This window comes from Macrosteles quadrilineatus, unplaced genomic scaffold (assembly GCF_028750875.1).
Source record: "Macrosteles quadrilineatus isolate MER2022 unplaced genomic scaffold, UCM_ALF_1.0 Scaffold_8__2_contigs__length_117827958, whole genome shotgun sequence".
NCBI classification, from domain to species: Eukaryota; Metazoa; Arthropoda; class Insecta; order Hemiptera; family Cicadellidae; genus Macrosteles; species Macrosteles quadrilineatus.
Window position 1 is genome coordinate 67,839,173 of NW_026542601.1, and position 21,148 is coordinate 67,860,320.

The 21,148-nt window shown below is 32.7% G+C and overlaps 1 protein-coding gene across 2 annotated transcripts in view; it reads right to left on the bottom strand.

Annotated features, from left to right (window-relative positions):
• The window catches only part of LOC129001711 (lachesin-like), a 282,303-nt gene that overhangs the window by 70,483 nt on the left and 190,672 nt on the right, over positions 1-21,148 (bottom strand). Inside the window, exon 1 of one of the 2 annotated variants that reach the window (XM_054429106.1) lies at positions 3,321-3,479. The exons of the other annotated variant lie outside the window; for it this stretch is intronic. Coding sequence (XP_054285081.1) covers positions 3,321-3,408 — 88 coding nt within the window. The 5' untranslated portion in view covers positions 3,409-3,479. Of the gene's footprint in view, positions 1-3,320; positions 3,480-21,148 lie in introns of those variants that run through there. 2 annotated transcript variants of the gene reach the window in all.

The following is a 21,148-nucleotide window of genomic DNA, read 5'->3' on the forward strand; positions in this document are numbered from 1 at the left end:
AAAAATTATTTTAGCCGCCATTTTTCCAATATGGCTGCCAACTTTGATTTTTCTTATAGAACACCCTATATTTTATGATGTATTCTGGTAGAAAATGTAATTTTAAGACGATTTTATTCGTGCGATTTTTTTCATAAACCTAACCGTTTCAAAGATAATAATGGTTTAAGTAGTGAAATTTTGAATGGTCTTCGAAAAAAACAGCTGGCATGCTTGCTTAAATCGAAACTCTTTCTCGGGCAGAAATTTCAAAACTTTAACCATTATTATCTTTGAAAAGGTTAGGTTTATGAAAAAATCACAAGAATAAAACCGTCTTAAAATTACATTTTCTACCAGAATGCATCATAAAATACAGGGTGTTCCATAAGAAAAATCTAATTTGGCGGCCATATTGGAAAAATGGCGGCTAAAATAATTTTTTTGACTTGACTACAATTTTTTTAATAAAAAATCCAAGGCACTTACCATTTAACTTTTTTCGATATCTCTTATAGTTTTCGAATAAAACGGCTGGCACACTTATATCAATCACCCTGTATTATCCTACTAATATTATAAATGAGAAAGTTTGGATGTATGGATGTATGTATGGATGTATGTTTGTGACAAGTGAACGCGAAAAATACTGGCCGGATTGGGCTGAAATTTGGCATGATGATAGCTCACATTCCCGATTAACATATAGGCATATTCTTATTTCAAAAATCCTTTCGGGCTCCGCTCCAGTGGCTCTGGAGTTTCCCATGTTAAACCTTATGAGAAATGGAATTATTGAATCTTAACAGCTGTTTCAATTAAACAAGTTGGTTCTGTTCGATGATGTTCAATAGCATTAAAGTTACAAGGATTACCAACAGGGTGCAGCACTATTATTTCTTTTACATTTATGACAACAGCTAATTTGCAACCAAAAGGTGAGTGAGCGTAGCGAACGAGCTCCAACCTAAAGGTGAGTGAGCGTAGCGAACAAACTTCAACCAGGACGTGATTGAGCCATGCGAACGAGATAATCTTGAAAATTAAGAAGTTAAACGGGGCAAAGCCCGCGGGTTACAGCTAGTTGACACATATATTATAGTTATGTCCATATTGATATTAATAAATTCATGTCCCTATTGATATCAATATTATTGGGAAACCTCCCTCCAATAAAATTTAGGTCATACACATTTTTAAAGAAGGTGTTCTTTGAAAGAAGTTCTAATGCAGTACACGTTTTTTTTCGTAGAGACCTATCTTGTTTTTTGTACATTTTAGTGTCCTAATGCCTGTGGTAGGTTTCGAACCCCCGGGTCGCCACTGAATTATCCATAGACCAGTCCATATATCTCGACCAACCACCCCCAGTGAACCAAAAACCACCACAAGCGCACTTAACATACTTCAACCACCGAACCTATTCTTGATACAATTTATAGTTTGTGTCGAAACAGCTGAAACAGCTTGTAAGATGTGATAAAGTGGTCAGATTTATGTGGAACGGCGCGTGTAACAGAAGGGTTAAGTGAGTCTGTGTCGCTGTCAGAGAGAAAAACGATACAATTAGCAACACGACGTTTATAACTTTGTATGTCACACAACTTTTTTCAAATAATAAATATGTATTTGTATGAATATCACGTAGCTGTATAGAGACTTGTATTGCAATGTTTGGTGTGAATTTAATTTATATATTTTTTATTGACCTCGTGCAGTACCTAAATATTTAAAAGTAAATATATGAAATAACAAAAATACCCAAACCAACTTCGCCTTAGGTGTTAACAATTAAAAACTAACAAATTTATCAATTCTTTGAGACGAGGACGCAAACTTGGGAGCGTATTTTAAGCTGAACATGAAGGCAAGGTAGAGTGGTGTGAAAATATATATTTCCTACCACTGCATGGAAACTATCACATTGCCACACCTTTAAACAGTGCGCAAAATAGTGTGTTTACGTTCTCGAGCAGTAATGACTATTGCTAAATCAGCTGACTTCATAGTTGGCGTTTCATGAGGTAGTGAAAAATAACGTAACCTAAAAACGCAAACAAACCCTAAATGACATATTATATAGGTACAACTTAAAAATAACAATCCGTGTGTTATGATAAGTTAATTATAGTGGTAGGAAATATATTGTGTGTATTACGAGCACAAACAGTCATTGCGCTCTTAAAGACATTGTACCTTAGTTACGAACCATTTATTAAAATTCCAATAATAAAGGAGAGATGGCCACCTTGCCTAGTTTCGAACAGTCAAAAAGCTTTTCACTTTTATTAGGACCAAATCAACAACCTTTTGAGTATTAGGAGAGTCCTTCTAATATAATATTTCAGCCACCCGGCCATAAGCAAAAATATGATATAATTCATATATTTGTGGCAGCCATGTGATATCTTGCAACTGATCTTAATACACAAACGTACAGTCTCTAATGAGTTTTTCTAATGTAGTTTAATATTAATTGTCATTCGTTCCAATGGCAACAGTCTAGGTGTTGCATGTTTCAGCGGTTTGTCATTGTAAAACACAGTACAGGATGTTTGACAATGACATCCTGTCAAACATGGAACACATTGATTGTTGACACTGGAACTACTAAAGGTATAGTAAAACACGTTAGTTAATTGTTTTTGTTTTGTTTTTGTTTTGGGGGTTTCATACTGAATCAGAAGTAAAAAAGTGTCTTCAATATAAAACTAAAACAATTCAATAACATTTGGAGGATGAACTTATACAAACATTTGGAATCCTAAAAATGAAATAACTTGAGCGCAGCTTAAGTTTATTATCATTTTAAATATTTTCCAAACCTTTTTAGGTACACAGGAGGGAACTTTACAACGTGTACAACATGTATTGATGTTTTTTTATTACCTAACTACTTTATGATCCCAAAATGAGTAAATTCATAATTATATTAGTTTAAAATTTGTTTAATATTTGTATGAGTAGAAAAAAAGATGATAAAATGCGCTTCATTTATGTTTATATCACAAGTAAATATTTTTATATTTTAGAAAACTACTGTTTGGTATTTTTATTGTAGACTATTGTTTTACCATAGATTTTTTTTGTGGGTACCTACATTTCATAATTTTGTACACTGTATTTTAAATAGTTTAAAACATATTGTGTGCAATAAAGGTAGCAAAATAATATTATTGCTATGTTACATAATATCCAACAAAGTTGTCATACAAAATGTACCATAATTTAAATACATTTTAAGTTAACTTTGATGACAATATCTACAAATGACAACTACCTACTCGTCAACAACTTCAAGCTCCTTTATCAGATAAACTTTCAAAACTGTTATCACTCACCGACGGTTTCACTCTGTGGTCTGGAAGCGGCTAGATGTAACGACCAGAACAGCTGTAGCACACACAACCTCGCAACTATACTAGGCATTGTCACAACACAGTAAATCCAACAACACTCGTAACGCACAGCTGACGAACACACAACACTCCAGCACAGACCAGCGCCACGGCACGACTAGCAGCTAAGCTACAGCGCTACAAACAGTAGATAGCCGCTGGGAAAGACATATGGGGAGCGCTCTAGCGGCCGCTAGGCAAACTAGCTTTGATGTTATATGGTTATAATACAAGCGGTATGCTGTTTGGCCGTTTAATCTGAATCTCGCATGAATGACTTTGCAAAGAGAGCGATTTGATTACGGACGATATGATTTGTGTCAGCTGTTTGGAATTTGATTTTCTCTTATGAAAATCGGAGTGTTATACTGTATATGAAATCTGTATTTTTATAAAATAAAAATAAACAACAACAGGTTTGAACAGTTGAAGTTTAGTTGATTTCAAACCACCGCTGTTCTGGCTAGGATAAACCTTTTGATTCAATAAATGTCTCTTTCTAATAGAGACCTTAAGTTTAAAGTACTGCACAGCCTGTGAGCTCTTTAAAATTTCCTTCCAACTCCTTGACAAACTTCAGCATGATAAAAAGTTAATTATTTGTTTCAAAAAGTATATTTTAGGCATTGTAAATTGCGAAGGTCTGATGCATTACCTGCACCAGTCTAAAATACCATCCATTAACTCTGTCATAATAGAAACAGTCCCAATGCAGACAACTTTATTCTGAGCGGTGGTTGTAACATCGTTTTCTGTTGCAGTAAATCAAGTATTGAACACGGACACTTCGTTTTACGGATACTTGGTTCATGAATAACGACGACACTTTCTTATATCTGGAACTCGCTTACCTGGTTAGAGTATAAAATATCATGAATACTTGACGTGTTACCAATATATGAAAGTGATAACACTGACCTACCCAGGTAAGGTTTTAAATAAATGCTTAAAATATATTTCCTTTTATATCGCAACTAATAATGAATCAATATCAACATTTCTCAGCAAAATCATTAGTCTTCGACAAAGATTTGTCTTCCCTTTGAAGCTTTTAAGTAAACCTTTTTCAAGACGTCATTGAAACCTTTTAGCTCTGAATCTTTATTGTAAGGGCTCATATGAAATGCGTTTAAGCATTTATAGTTTATAAGTGATAATCCCGTTCTATTTAATATTGCATTTAGCATGCAATTAAAACAATTTTCAATAGAAACATCTATAAAATTAGTCATATTTTCCTGTAAACTATAAAACATTATCATCCTCAGTTTTGTATTTCAATGCTACTTTTATAAATTCAAGTTATTTCGTTAACTTATTTTGTTTATTTTTCTTGTTATTTATATGTTTTCCATCGCACTATTTCGGTTACAATCACGATAAATTACATAGCTCGTTAGCAAATCTTCAACTAGTGGATGCTCTACAGATTTTCATTTAATTTGGTAATTTCCGTCCCAATTGGTATTTAGCCTTTTTTAATTTTTAAGACAAGCTATATTTACTTAAAGCTTTACATATCGACAAACCGAAGCTTTACAAATTATAGAAAACTTTTTTGCTAAAGCACGCTTCTCTCCAATTACGTTACAAAGGTCTCTTTCCAATGGTTCTTCTGTCAATAGGCTTTACTCAATGGTCCTAACCAATGAACCAGCTGGTCTTAGTCAGTAACAAAGCTACTGAGGCCATCTCAATCTATTCTACACACATCCTTTATTCATATGTTGATTAATACGTACATACGTTAATACGTGGCGTCCTCATCTCAATTGATAATGATAATGATGTTATCAGCATTGCCTTCAGGATTGATTTATCACAAATAAAATAGGTTTACATATTTTACGTCGTCAATTCTATTGTAGTCTCAGACAAATAGTTTCGAAACAACTGTTGTTTCATTTTCAAGACAGCCATACGTAAAATTATTTAAACACATAGCCTATTTTGACGACGATATAGTGTTTAAATAATTTCACATATGACGACAAAGGCTAAAAAATGAAACAATTAGGTCTATTTCTAAACTATTCAATTCACCTAAGACTACAATAGGAGACTACGCAAGGTAACTAAACCTATGAATTTCTACTGTTACTTATTTCTTCTGAACCACACCAACATGTTCAATGACTATAATTTTCACCTGCAGTCCGATCATTACACTTATCACACCCAGGCCTGGTCCAGTTGCAGCCCGGGTTTTCACACCTCGCAGCCTGGCACGTGATGCTCGCTACACCAATCAGACCCCGGACCTCGGGCTCGCAGATACCATCGGCTGGAATTGAATAGTTGGCGTACAATAGATTAGACCCTCCACCTGTAATAACAGTCGCCGATGTGGACCGGATTATTGTTTTCGGGTTCGATACGAATCTCGACATTCATTTCGAGACTGGTTGGCTCCTTTGTTAGATTGTGTGATAGCTGGGTTGATCAGAGATTGAAATAGTTGAGTATTATATTTTAAACTATATCTTAAACTAATGATTTAATTATATTTTAAACTATATCTTAAACTAAGTTTTTTTCGTAGGATGATGAAATTAAAATCCACACAATGGACATTGACGGAAAGAAATTGCAAGGTTTACTAATAACTGCAAATGCACAATACCCGACAAGGCCAGAAAAATTTAATATTTTTCCACGTAACGCTTGGTAACTAATTAAATTAGATACAAAATATTTAATTATATTACCAGGTCTATTATTTACCTTTATAAGTCTACTTTCAATCATGACCAAGCAACTACTTGTTATAAAGACTAAGATTTCGCCTATTGGGTCTGATGATGATTGGAGTGTCTAATCGAAATCGATCACCACTTACCATCTTTTGTATGTTCACCGTCTTGTGAGTAACAGTATAAGCGTAAATGTTTTAAGTGTTATTTAAGTGTTGTTTTAAGTGTTTCTTTTATTTACTTTCCGTAAATTTAATAACATGTACAATGCTGATCAAGAAGTTATTTAAAGACTAATCTAATGGATTTATTCAGAATGTCTTTTAATTTTTTTACACAGGAAATTTCAATATAAAGGTTTAATAAAGGATACACATTTTAAAATTAAAGGAATAAACCATATAGATTTTTTTACGATATACAATTGTAAACATATTTTAGTACATTAAAGGAGTACCAACTAACCTATCTTGACCTACTAAACAAAAATTGTAGTTTTAAAATACTATTTTAAAAATGTAATAAATATTTAGTTACATGTCATTATTGGGGATTATTAATTATTTTGGATGGCTCAAAAAAGGTACTCATTTAAACTGCTGCTTTAATTGATCATCTGTGTTAATGGCCATCACTCCACAACAATTATGGTTGAAAATATGCTAAGACGAATGGAATATTTGATTAACAACGGTGGAAAACATGTAGAACGATGTAGTTTTACGATAAAGTAAGCTTGTACAGCTAATAAATTGCCGTGAAATTATGAGTACCTTTTTTCGGGCCAACCATATTTGAAGTGTTATGGCACGAGTGTTCAGGGCTAGGTAAAATGGTATACATTTCTCACTTCATTTGATTTATAGAGTTATTATTCTAGAAACCCAACAAGTGTTTTCGTACGAAAGATCCAACTCTGTGGAAATATTTATCGCAATAAATGCCAGCAATGTTAAGCAGGCACCATTATACAGAGACGAGGTGTGTGGCTGATATATGAAGGCATTGATAAGGACTGGCATGTCGGGCAGTTAAGATAAGGAGGCGTTAACTGCTGGGCCAGAACCACTCTCACCTTCAACTTGGTTAAGGTATTCTGGCCCTTTACTTGAATTTGTCGTTTTATAAATATCCTCTTCAGAGTTGGGATCTGTATGTTTCTGCTACTTGGTGATTTAAAAATATTTAACGTTAAATATTAAAAGGAGTATATGAGTTATTATCGCGACATCCAACTAGGCCTACCAAAATTTATGTTTCGTCTTTTGTGTTTTAATTTGTGTTTAGTGTATATTGTAACAAGTTGACAAAAACCATTATGTTTGCAATTGTTGTACAATCATGGATTGCTTCAATACGGTAAGTCTTATACATAATAATTATTTGTGATCTCAAAGCTGCTCACATAACTTAACCAATCAATAATTATATCCCTAAAAATACAAAATTTATTTCATGTTTACTGTTTTAGATTACTGTCGTACACATGTCACTAGCCATCGCATAACATTAACAATATCAATAAAACATAAAATTATCCATTTTATATTTTTTGTGTGTTTAATTATCAAATACTGTAGATCAAATAAACGATACACAACTTGTATCTACTTCAACCACTACATGAACTTCAGGTATGTTTTTATCAGAATCACATATTTCTAAGATAAATCTAAATTGTAAAATTGATTGAAATAGAAAATAATCAAAGATGTGTGTCGATATTTCAATCTGCTGCATCACACCGACTACAGTTGTTGTGTTTAAGGATAAACTGAAACGATTGGATGTCACCCGTTACTTAACATGTCAAAGGATTACAAGGCTGTTTGGCAGGTTTTAAAATATCTTATATATTTTTAAATTTACTTCAAACCTTCATAATTGTACATGTAGAGTAAAGTTTATCCATAGGTATACATTTTTTTTCATTCAACGCAAATCGCCATTTTACCTAAACGTGTGGAACAATGTTAAAAAGTTGATTAAGGGAATAGTTCTGCTTGCGTAGAGTTCTTGGGTTCTCAGGTCAGTAAAAAGTTACTCGTTTTTCATATGTTGAATTTGTGTTTTATTAACTTACGATCGATAAAAATAATTAGTGTATGATATAAAACATACATCGCTATTTGCTTGTTACAAATTATTAAAAAACCTTGTTGTGTCATATATCAATTTAAATACAGTTTTTTTTAAATCATAATAAACATACTTAGGCTTCTGAATAAAAATATTTTTTGATCAAACTTGCGCCTTATGTGGTGTGGATAGTGATCCATTGCTAGTCTTGTGTATCTATAAAGAGTTTATTTACGAACAACCTTGTTTTTAATTAAATTCTTGAATATCCATGGACTATTCTTAACTACCGCACTTGACAAAACCCGTAAACACTCTTTTGTATAAAATTAAAAACGTTATTTAATTATCTCAACAAAACTGTTCCTAGATTTAATTATAAATAGCCAAAACAATACTAGGAAAATTAAATCTAAATAAAACAAGCTTATTTTTGATTACGCTTAGTTAAAATTAAACCTCGTTAAATATTGAAGCTATTGGCATCCATGTATTACGTATTTATGTTGTATTGATTAAGGATCACTGAATTTGACATTATTTGTGTTACATTTGTTGTTTATCGAAACGAATTATTAATTTAAGCAGATAATGATCATTACGCTTCATATGTCCACTGCAATATTTATGTTTATTATTATCATATCATTAACAAAATAAAATATTGATCTAGGAAGTAAGTAATTAGTTTAATTATTATTTCAAGGGTTTAATCTTTATAAATATAATCCAGTAAATATAAGCTGTTTAAAGTTTGTTTAAGCTATGGAATCTAAATATTAATAATAAATATTTTAAAATAATTATTCGTTTAACGTTTTTAATTAACAATTCTCAGATTATTTTCTCATTTGGCTTGTGATGGTGGCATTTTTTTAGCTTAAACTTAAAATATCAAAATGTAATTATTCCATATTGTTAGGTTTGATGTCAATAGTTCGCAGAAATCTAATTAACATAAAACAACCAAATTAATTCATTGTATCTAATAAATTAAAAACACAAACATGTCGCAAAACTGTAGAGGCGCCATTCAGGTTATAGTAAACAGATATGCCGCTTATTTGAATATTGCAATACTGTGGCAAACATGTTTGACATAACTGATACCTGGTTCAATACGAATAAGGCTTGCATAAACTGTAAATACTGTATACTCCAGTGCGGTAACATGATAATATTGTTGATAATTTGTACCAGTTATGCTACTGTATGTGTACTATTATGTTGTATTTTATTGCATGAATATAGTTCAGAACGAACTATTTACTGCAGGGAACTATTCTGTCCAGTTGATGTAGTTAGCTAATAATAGTTATTTACACAAACGTGTACTATTTAAATGGACTCTTGAAATCAAAATTCTCTTGATGTGACATAACCTAACTGGTATTAATGACTATTCAAAGCATTTTTTTTCCTAACATTTAACATACAACAGAATATACATTAACACAATAAAGGTATATTCAACAATAGTATATCTGCTTTAGTTAGACAATGTGTTTGTAAGGGTGGCAACACTGAGTGCATCGTCAGTGTGTTGTGTGTCTAAACGTACCTCACAGACCTCTATGCACTTTGTCTAGGAACAAGTCTCTGTCTCTGTGTTAGCTGCTACAAGGTCTTTGACGTAATTACCATGGACGTTATATCATTTATTCTCTTTCACTAGTTATTTCAACAAAAAACTGGGCACTTATTCTTTTCTTCAAATAGTTTTTTTTATTTTTCGAACGGCTCTCTTTCCCTCTATCTATTCAAAACGCCGGAAGCAATACCTGATCTAGATGCACAATAAGTATTCCTCCATATAACTGCCTTTAAGTTAAGTTTTACGTTTGTTCAGGGTTATGTCTACACTTGATATATTGTGAGACATTTTATATTTTGTTGGAATTTCGCATGTTTTTCCTTTTTTACAAACTAATGATGGGAAATTTTAGAAATGGCATAAAGCATGTGAAAAGAGCCCCAGTTAGCGAAACCGCCGTCAGAAAGTAATTCTAATGATCTACTCAAAGTTTTCATATCAAATTGATTTATAAATACAAATTTTATTCATTTGCTTAGTATATATGCACTGACGACGATACATTTTCATATTTTTTCAATTCAAGCTGCAGGGGATCCCGAGCTAGGTATCTGACACGGTCCAGCTGACGCTAGACCCGCTGGTGTGTGTAGTAATTGTTTGATGTGAGTCACTATTGGAAATCACTGTTGGGTAAAGTCAAAACTGCCAATACCACTTTGGTAGCAAAATAATTAAACCTAAGTTGGTTTTATACTGTAAAACATATTTGGAACTGTAAGGTATCCAGAATAGATTTTACATAACTCGTTCTAATCTTGGATTTCTAAAATGCTATGATGGTTATAAGAAAAACTAGTGCATTTTAAACACATATTACTAATCAAAATACTATATAACCCATCAAGATATTATTTATACATACAAATCATGAATATTTCGTTTATTCTAATAGAGAAAATTTGAAAATGTTGCCATTTATGTTTGTTCAATCTAAAAATACCAAGACCTTGTCGGTGGTTTAAGACCGTAGTATAAACAATGTTATCCACGTCCCTCACACTTAATGAAAATCATACAATCATATTTAATCGCAAAGTCAATTATTTTAATAATTTTTTTTATTCGAGTGTGAACTAAAAATGCCAATATTTAATACTGCTATAGTATTAAATATTAATGATTCATTCGCGGCAATACAATATTACATGTTTCTACGTAACATCAATTGTTTGCTTACCTTGACATGATGCTGTAACTATTAATAGTTAATTTTTTTAATACCTATGATATAAAGAAGCAGTAATTCAAATTGCTAAAGGCTAAAATCTAAGTATTTCAGTTTATCTCAAAGGTCACTCCCAGCACTGCAAAATACATTACTGCTTTATAAATGAGCAGCAACTGGGGACACACTGGATCACTAATTTATCTTCTCCAGTATTTAGTCTGACCACTCATCACATGTAAACCATGATTTGCTTCAAATGTTAAGTTTAACCACAGCTACTCGTCATACCATGGGAATATTCAACTTAGGATTTATGGTTTACATCATCCTAAATCGTTTTGAGTATTAAAATCTACCAGCCAAATGTATGGTTTGGGATTCGTTTAGTTTATTTAAATTTGAATATAATATTTATCGCATTCCATTTATTCTAAATATGTTGCTAGGTACCAGCTTTAAAACAGCTGATACAAAAGGCCTAAAAACTTATGTGAACAAGTCTTGGATAGCATCAGCCTTGATAGTCTGGTGATAAGACAAGAAAATATTGCCTGGTCTTCAAAATTAAAAATGTATTTATTTTAAGTTATCTTACAAAATCCACAACTTATTTTTTTTTTAATTTTGATTAAAATTTATCAACCTTATTTTGGATGATTTTGACAGGGATATGCACGAAAATTGACTAGCTTTATATCCGAAATGACTAACTTTATAATTATTATTATTTATTTTAAGGTTTTTGGTTTTAATAGTTATTAGTTTCTAGCTTTTGTACCCGTGCTTTGCAACGGGAAGAGGACACAAAATAGAAACATTTTAATCTTTACATCTGTTGCATAGTTACACATCCGCCAATGCTTTTAGAAACAAAATTAAACTTTTATAGCCATAATAGAAATGTTTAAGCTATGACTTTTAAATCTGGTAAGTAGTAGATGTGCTTGTGATATAAATTAGTCATCAGCTGTTTGATATTGTGAACATTTTTATTTGTTTATCTTTGGATGATTTTTATTGATTCTTGTTGTCAAGGAGAAATCAATATTTTCCAGAGTTGGATTGTTCTGATGTGTAGAAAATGTTAGTTTGTTAAAGCATTAAATATCTTAATTATTTTTTTTAATTTGCATGTTGATTTAATTACAAGCTATTTCGGCATAATGTCAGGTACTGGTGTTAAGTTCTCAGACTTGATTAAGCAGTATGATGGAAGTGGTGATTTTAGTGAGTGGTTAAAGAAACTAGAATTGGTATGTAAGCTCCAAAAGGTGAAAGACTTGCAGACAGTTCTCCCCCTATTTTTGGCTGGAGGAGCATTTTCTGTATATGACGGGCTAGCAGAAAATGTAAAGAGTAACTATGAGGCTCTCACCAATGCATTGCTGCAGGCCTTTTCTGCGAACTGTTTTCAGGCTTATGCAGAATTTACAGCTAGGCGTCTACTTCCCGGTGAGTCACTAGATGTATATGCTTCTGATTTGAAGAGACTGGCAAAATTGGTGGACCCTTTTGTATCTGATGAGTGGATTAAGAGCGCAGTTGTACATGGCTTGCCAGAAGATACTCAAACCCAGTTGAAAGCTGCGTGTTCTCTTCAAAGCATGGAGTTGTCGGATGTAATGACAAGAGCTAGGAATCTGTTGGGCAGTGAGTCAAACTTTGGGGCGGTTGCACAGGCTAATGCCAAAGTTTTCAAAGTTGGTAAACAGTGGTCTAAAAAATGCTTTGTTTGTGAGAGGGAAGGCCACGTAGCACGTTCGTGTCCCCATCTAAATCGTGAGTCAAAAGTAACCTGTTACCGGTGTGGGGAGGTAGGACATTATGCCTCAAAATGTTCACAAATTCCAAAAAACGAGTGAATGGGGCTGCCTTATGTTGCGCGGGTGGCCCAATTTCTTCAGCGCAACTCCCTACATTAACAATAAGTGTGTCGGGTTTTAAATGCTGTGCCTTGCTGGACTCAGGTTGTTCAAGGAGCATTGTGTCACCTAGTTTAGTGAAATATGGAGTAGAACTGAAGCCAGTAAGTCAAAGGATTATAATGATGAATGGAGAATCAGTTGAGTGTAACATGACATGTATGTTACAAGTTTTGATAAGAGGTGTTCCGCTCAAACTGAGTTGCTTGGTTGCCAGTGTATTGCCAAGGTATCAGATGCTTCTAGGGATGGATGCAGTGACTGCAATGGGAGGTGTCACTATTGATGGAGATGGCACTATTACTTTCAGGGACGTTGGTATCGGAGCGATGGCTGAGGCCAAGAAGGAGCTGTGCGTGAAGGAAACCTCGGAGAATGGCAACGATGAGATCGCTATTAATGATTGTGACTTTAATGCGAAATTTGTTGATGGAAAATGGACTGTTGAATGGAATTGGAAAGATGGCGGTAAAACACCTAAGATAAATAACCAAGTACCTTCATACTCAATTTCAAAAGAGGCAAGGGAGGCGTTTGACGCTGAAGTGCATGATTGGATAAGAGACGGTTGGCTCCAGCCTTATGACGGGGAGTTTGATGGCTTAATTCCTTTAATGGCGGTCGTGCAACATAACAAGGACAAAGTGCGACCTGTAATGGATTACAGGGAATTAAATCAGTATGTCTCAAGCCATACAGCAGAAAGTGAGGTTTGTGGGGAAAAGCTAAGGATGTGGAGAAAGCTAGGAGAACATGTGAGCACTATCGACCTTCGTAAGGCATATCTCCAAATCCATATTGCTCCTCATTTATGGAAATTCCAAGTGGTCCGATTTAAGGATAAGAATTATTGTCTAACACGACTCGGGTTTGGTCTAAATGTCGCACCGAAAATAATGAGCAAAATTGTTAATAAAGTGCTGTCAATGGACCCAATAGTCCGAAGTGCTACGGACTCTTATGTTGACGACATAGTGGTGAATGAGAACATTGTTGACGGTGATGTAGTAAAGAAGTTGTTGGAAAAATATGGGCTGTCAGCGAAACCAGTGGAGCCACTTGATGGAAGTAGGGTTTTGGGGCTTAACGTCTCAAAAAGAGATGGCAAGTTGATGTGGACCAGAGACAACAAGATAAAAGCTTTGGATAAAATTGAGACCAAGAGGGATGTGTACTCCTTGTGTGGGCAGTTAATCGGACATTTCCCGGTGGCTGGTTGGCTTCGACCAGCATGCAGTTTTCTTAAGAGGCAATTGACAGATTTGAAATGGGACGATGTGGTGGGCAACCGAATCAAGATAATGTTAGGAGATATAATGGAAAGCGTAAAAGAAAAGGATCCTGTGTTTGGAAAATGGGCAGTGTCATCTAGTGACAAAGGAACTGTGTGGTGTGATGCTAGCAGCTTGGCGATCGGTATTTGCATTGAAATTGATGGTGAAATAGTTGAGGACGCGTCTTGGCTAAGGAAAGAAGATGATTCGGCGCATATTAACTTAGCTGAGTTAGAGGCTTTGTTGAAAGGAGTGAACTTAGCTTTGAAATGGAATTTGAAGGAGTTATACTTGGTCACAGATTCGGCCACCGTTTATGCTTGGGTAACATCCATATTAACAGGAGACCGACGTATTAAAACACATGGGATGGGTGAAGCTCTTGTAAGAAGACGGTTGGGTTTGTTAAAAGACCTCATATCAGAATGTGGCCTTAAGGTGAGGATGGATCTGGTTAAATCGCAATTTAACAAAGCAGATCGCCTGACGAGAGTTCCTAAAAAGTGGTTGGCAAGAGAGGAGGAAAAGACCAGTATTGCAATGATGGGTGAAGAAGAGGATGAGGATAAACAAAAGTTGGTCAAAAGAATCCATGGTCTGCATCACTTTGGTGTTAATCGAACTCTTTTCACAGTTAGGCGTTGTTACCCGGCCGTTGAGTTTAGTAAACAGGACGTTGACTGCGTAGTCTAATCATGCAAAGAATGTTTATCTGTTGATCCATCCCCCATCAAATGGAAGCCGGGGCACTTGGATTGCGACAAGAATTGGCACAGGCTTGCGATTGATGTGACTCATTATGGGTCATATAAATTTCTTACAATTATAGATTGTGGTCCAAGTCGGTTTTGCATTTGGCGACGGATCCCAAGTGAGACTAAAGAACAGGTAGTAAAAATCTTACTTGAACTGTTTTCAGAACGAGGTCCACCCCAAGAACTATTAATGGACAATAGTGCAACATTCAGATGTGAACAAATTGAACAACTGTGTGAGGAATGGGGGGTTATCCGTCGTTTTAGGTGTGTGAACCGTCCGTCCGGCAATGGAATCGTTGAACGAAACCATAGAACGATAAAGAGAATGGCAACAAGAACCAGAAGAAGTGTCCAAGAAATGGTATATTGGTATAATCTAACACCAAAAGAAGATTTGAATGAAGAGTCGACACCAAGCTCTAGATTGTTCTGCTACAGGTGGAGGTGTAAGGGCGAACCTGTAAATTGTGACGAGCAACTAAGAACTGAGTTTTCACCTGATGAACCTGTGTTTGTCAAGCCTAAAAATTCCTTATGTACTACGAGATGGAAGCCTGGTGTGGTCTCACGGCAGCTCTCACAAACCAGCGTAGAGGTTGATGGTATGCCACACCATATTGCTGATGTTCGTCGTGCTGGTGTTGACACCACGGGGGCGTGTGCTTGTGATATAAATTAGTCATCAGCTGTTTGATATTGTGAACATTTTTATTTGTTTATCTTTGGATGATTTTTATTGATTCTTGTTGTCAAGGAGAAATCAATATTTTCCAGAGTTGGATTGTTCTGATGTGTAGAAAATGTTAGTTTGTTAAAGCATTAAATATCTTAATTATTTTTTTTAATTTGCATGTTGATTTAATTACAGTAGATACCACAATTTTGTTTTTGATTAATTTTAAATCTTTTGTAGGCTGATATGAGAAAAACTGACCAAATCTTCTAATAAAACTTTGACATACATGATTTACCTGGATCTCCCTTAGTAACATATCTTTTAATTTATTATTGACATTTTAAATTTCAATTTCGAAGTTGCAAAAAAACTAATTATTAAATTTAAATGAACATTTTTTTTATTTAATTCTTCTTTATATTAAATCACAAATCGTTGATAGAGCAACGGTTATAAAGTCTTTTTTTCTATAATCATTGACATAGTTTTAGAATAAATAATCCATGATAAAAGCTTAGATTAAAATAAACCTACCTCATAGTTATGGAAAATATTTTATTTAATTTCTTTGTATCAGCTGTCTAAAATTATGAAATATGCAGTTTAGCAGTTCTTCTTGGTTACATTTAAATGTCAAAGCAAATGTAAACAAACATTGTTAGTGTTCTCATAGCAGCCATTGAGACCAATCAATATGTACTTTTAAAATGTTCACCTAAGAACTTTTAAAGCCAAAGAGGCAAAGCCTACGGTCAGTATCGAAATGTGAATAGTCCTATAATGGTCCTTGGTATGGTGACTATATTTTTGTAAAATTTAAGCCCAGTTGGTTCAGTAGTTTTTGCACCTATTAGTAACACACACACATACAGACACCATTATATTTTTATATAATAGTATAGATTAATAGTTACTATGCCAGTAAATATGTTGTTGGAAGTTAGCCTTATCAATATTTTCCTATCACAATAGCAAGATATCACGAAAAAAATACTTATTGGAAACCAAATCCATTACTGTTTAAAAAAAATAGTTTCAATGGTATCGTGTATATGTTGTTGCACATAATCTCCAAGCCTGCATTTCGGTCCATTATACTCTGCCACTTTTAACTGAATGATCTCGTTCTATGGGAATTATATAAACAAAGTTTTGACCAACACTTCTTCAATTCCGAAGACATTATAAGTTCTATATGTCTTAGTAGTATATATAGTGAAATATAGTTAAATGAATAGTTTTATGAATAAATTTTATGACAATTTTGGTCCCTTAACCTGAAACAAATTTATATTGGAAAAAACAAACTAAAACAATTATCTTAAAAAAATTATTCCAAATGGAACATTGGAATACAGTATACACTAATTGTCAGGTACTTTGGCTTATATACCTTGGAAATAAATTCAACGTTTATATTAAGCATTTTGGATAATTGTTTTAAGCAAAAATATTACGAACGTTTCTTAACAACTGCAATTAAATAAAAAAAAATCCATATAGAAAAATAACTTTCTAACATGTGTTTTAAGAATTAATTCTAATAATTACATTATAGTAAAACAGTATCTGTGTTGCTAATGAAAAAAGTCCACCTGCAAGTGTAAAGTGTAAAGGCTTATCGTGAAATTAATTGTGGTTACACAGTGCGGGTTAATGGGTTTGACTTTCCATGTAAAAGATACGAGAGAATTATGAGTGTTTAGTAGTCTGGCAAAAAGAGAGAAATTTAAAAATGTTGAAGTTTAATTGTGACAATAAACAAACTATTGAAAGTAAATTTAGCTGTAATAAGTATAATTCATTGTTAATTACCTCAGTAATATGGGGTTTTTTTTTATCTCTGGTAAATTATTTGAGCCCTACATATACAAAAAAATATTTATATGACTTAATAATATCTTGTAGCCAATAGAAAATAAAATGTATTTGTAAATAATTACATGGTAAATGAGAAATAAAGTGGAACATAAAAAAATTACAAAACACAACATCTGTATTGTATTTTATTACCGGTATTCAACATTTTTGTATTTAGAGTTCAATTTAAAACCAAACAAACAAGCTTTCTATTTAATGAAGAAACAGGAGTGTGTAAAATTAAATATTGAAACCTTGTTTGATTAACAAAAGTATTTGAAATATTTGGATGAAAAAATCTGATAGAGCTATATTTTATTTGAATAAGAGAGAAAAATAACTTAACATTGGACATTTTAAACATTTTAGTTTAAATTTGACTAATATATTTGACTTTGATTTAATATGTTTGGAAATCAAGTTATAACAATAAAACTATTCAAAATAATCTATTTTTGAACCTTATTTATTCATAAATATTAAGGAAATGATCACAACCGTACTGATCAGCCATGCAACAATAAAAAGATATACTGATTTAAATATTTAATTATTATCTTACTTAAACGTAGATAAATCATGATGTTTTCAGTGCACTGTGAATGTTTTCTAAAGGGATTTAGTGACATGACAAAGTCTTGTGGTTTAATCTCTATAACTGACATGCTTCCTTATACAATAACAATCCTAGAGACACGAATATCCTGAAAATATACTTACCTCTCAGAAGTCACACCATATAACTCAACTACTGACGTACCTGTAAAATAAAACACATGTTAACACCAAAAACCATTTCTACTAACAAAATTATAAAATAAGTCTATAAGTGACAATATCGACAATCGAATATATGTAAAAATGCATACACAACAATGAAACGTTTGTAAAATCATATTTCGGCTTTATACTAAACAATTTCACAAAAAATTACAATTGGTATAGTTCAGATACTGTTTTAATTAATATTTATGTTTTTACAAGTATCTAATATTTTTTCCCTAGAACGCTAGGCACAAGCCTGGGATTGTTTTTCACATTACTTCAGGCTAGACCTAGAGGTTGCGGCATTATCACATAGATACCTTCCATTGGTGATTTGGCGGGACCTTAAGAACCGAAGTCCCGTGCTCTAACCACTAGACCAGCTTGCTCCCCAAGTAACTAATATTAATCATTATTAGCTTAACAATCAACTATTGTTTCTAACGTATTGAGTATTGATACGCTATCTTAAATAAGCTTAACAAATAATGCATAGATTGTTTTATAACTACAGTTTAAATTCTCTAAAAAACACTAATCATAATTGTAATTTCGATTAGAGCCTGGAATATGTGTCGATTTCCTAAGAAAATTTAACTAATACAGGATGTTTTAATTTGAAAATTTGTTGATTTTTAATCAGATAATAAAGTCGAGTTTATAGTTTTTCAAGTGCTTAACAAGTTTTATGACCAGACTTGGTGACTACGTTTAAATGTATATACATCAGGTAAGACGTACACAAGTGAAAACAGGTTTCAAATAGTACAAAACAAATATATACAATATTTTAAAATTTAATAACTTAGAAAACACGATTCAGTTTTGGTTTTAAGCACCCCAGTATTTTAGTAGAGGCTTTCAAGAGGCCACTAAGGTGGCTTGCTGATGTATGTAGTCCTGGATAACGTCACATCACCAGTCTGCCAGTTAAGATAAGGAGGAAAGCCAGCCTTGAATTTATTTATGTTTCGTCCACAGCTATTTCAGTCCTCAACAATACTTAGAACAGACTTTTGTCTTAGAACATACGTTTGTTGTGTAACTACTAACATAATATGCTTTTCTCTGTTCGTTCTAAACTTCAGGAGTTTAAAATTGTAATATTGAATAAAAAAAATTAAACATACAAAAATATTAAGTGAAACTATTTGTTTGCTCTAATCATGTTCAATTCGTTAAGTTTGACAGCTATGAAATGAAACCTTTTGGAATTTAATAATTGTATACTGCCATTTATTCCTTCTACATTCGGTAAAAAGGTGGAAAATTTTACCTTAGAAATGTTTTAAAACCTTTAAATATACAAATCCAATTTGTATTAAAAGTTTTGCTAAACATATACATTTATAACTTGAAACAAATCAAGGAAAACTAGAACTTTGTAATTTAATGACTCCATGTTAAACATTATGTACTTGAGTATACTTTTCGAAATATATTTCCTTGTTGTAAGCATTTGCATTAAAATATTTTTATAAAAAAAATAGCTGTTAAATTGTTCTTTACTTCACAACACAGAGAGGCGCAAGTGACTTTTTCTGCAGCTGGATTCAATAGTGGATCACTTCAAACAATCCGTCCACGCGTCAACGAGTCTTAAAGTTGCTGGACCGAAAACTCGGACTTTTTCGTTTTTTGTCTGCTGTAGATTAAAATGTTTTGACAGAAAAACACACTTGCCAAAATATAATAAAACATTTCAATTGGTTTCCTTATGAATGTTATGGATCCTATTTAATTTATTTTTATTTAATTTTTTATTTTTATTTCCCAACGGCATAGCCACTTTACAATGAAAAAAATTCACAACTTGAAATTACAGGAAACAAAATAGTAAAAGTTGTACAAATAGTGAACAATAACAATGTAGTCAAATTAATTTGTTTATATATAAAAGTTTAAATCATCAACTTGATTATATTTGGGTTTATAAACTTCCATTAGTGATTTGAAGGACTATTAAAAAAAAAAAAACTACGTTTTCCAGACGATTAAACACTATCGCAACAAATATAAGGTAAAGAAAATCAATCTTAAAAATATTTAAATTGTGTATTTATATCTAATGTGTTATAGATTGTGTTGCAAATTAATCGATGATATCAGCTATAACAAGGAAGGATCTATTACGAGGCTTACAATGTTAAGTTAAAGTTAACTAAATATAAAAAGTTTAAAACTACCTGAGTACTGCCAGAGTGATAAAAGTACTCAGGTATTTTTATACCTTTTATAGTATTGTTCTGTGATCTAGAGACATAACAACTCAAAATAAAAGGTTTGACTAAATATCCTAAACAAAATAAGTTATGGCCAAACTACGAAAAAAAACCTCTAAAATTCAAAATTTTAATCGCATAATTTAACAATAATTAAAACACATTCTGCAATGTAGTTGATTAATTTCACACTATGATATGCGAGTAGTTACTATTTTCTGGTGTGTGACATTTGGAGATCATTTACCTGTATGTTTTTAACCGAGGGGTATTTTTCTTTGTATAATTAGAGACAGCTTTGAACGGTGCCTCGTCCTCATTATATCACCTCCTGTGATCAGTGTTTCACCTTCATTACCTCAGACTGCCGTTGTATCACAGCTACAGTGCAATAATAGTGAAATCATCTTCTTGAAAAAATCTTAGCTATTATCTAAAAAATAAGACGTAGGCGTAAATTTAAACTTGTATAATTTAGTTTTGGTTAGATATACAGGGTGTTCAAAAAAGATGGGGACATATTTTACCTAGTGATTCCTTGGGTCAATAAAGATAAAATCAAGAATAAAATCTTTTCCAAAATTGCTTCGTTAGCCAGATATCCACCATTTTGTATTTTTTACATAAACATTTTTATATTTGAATTTTTTCAACCGATCTTTATAAAACTTGGTATGAAGGTTAAAGTAGAAAAGACCAATGTTAGAAAAAAAAATCATCTTGATTAAACTAAAAATTTCAAAATGGTGGTTATTTT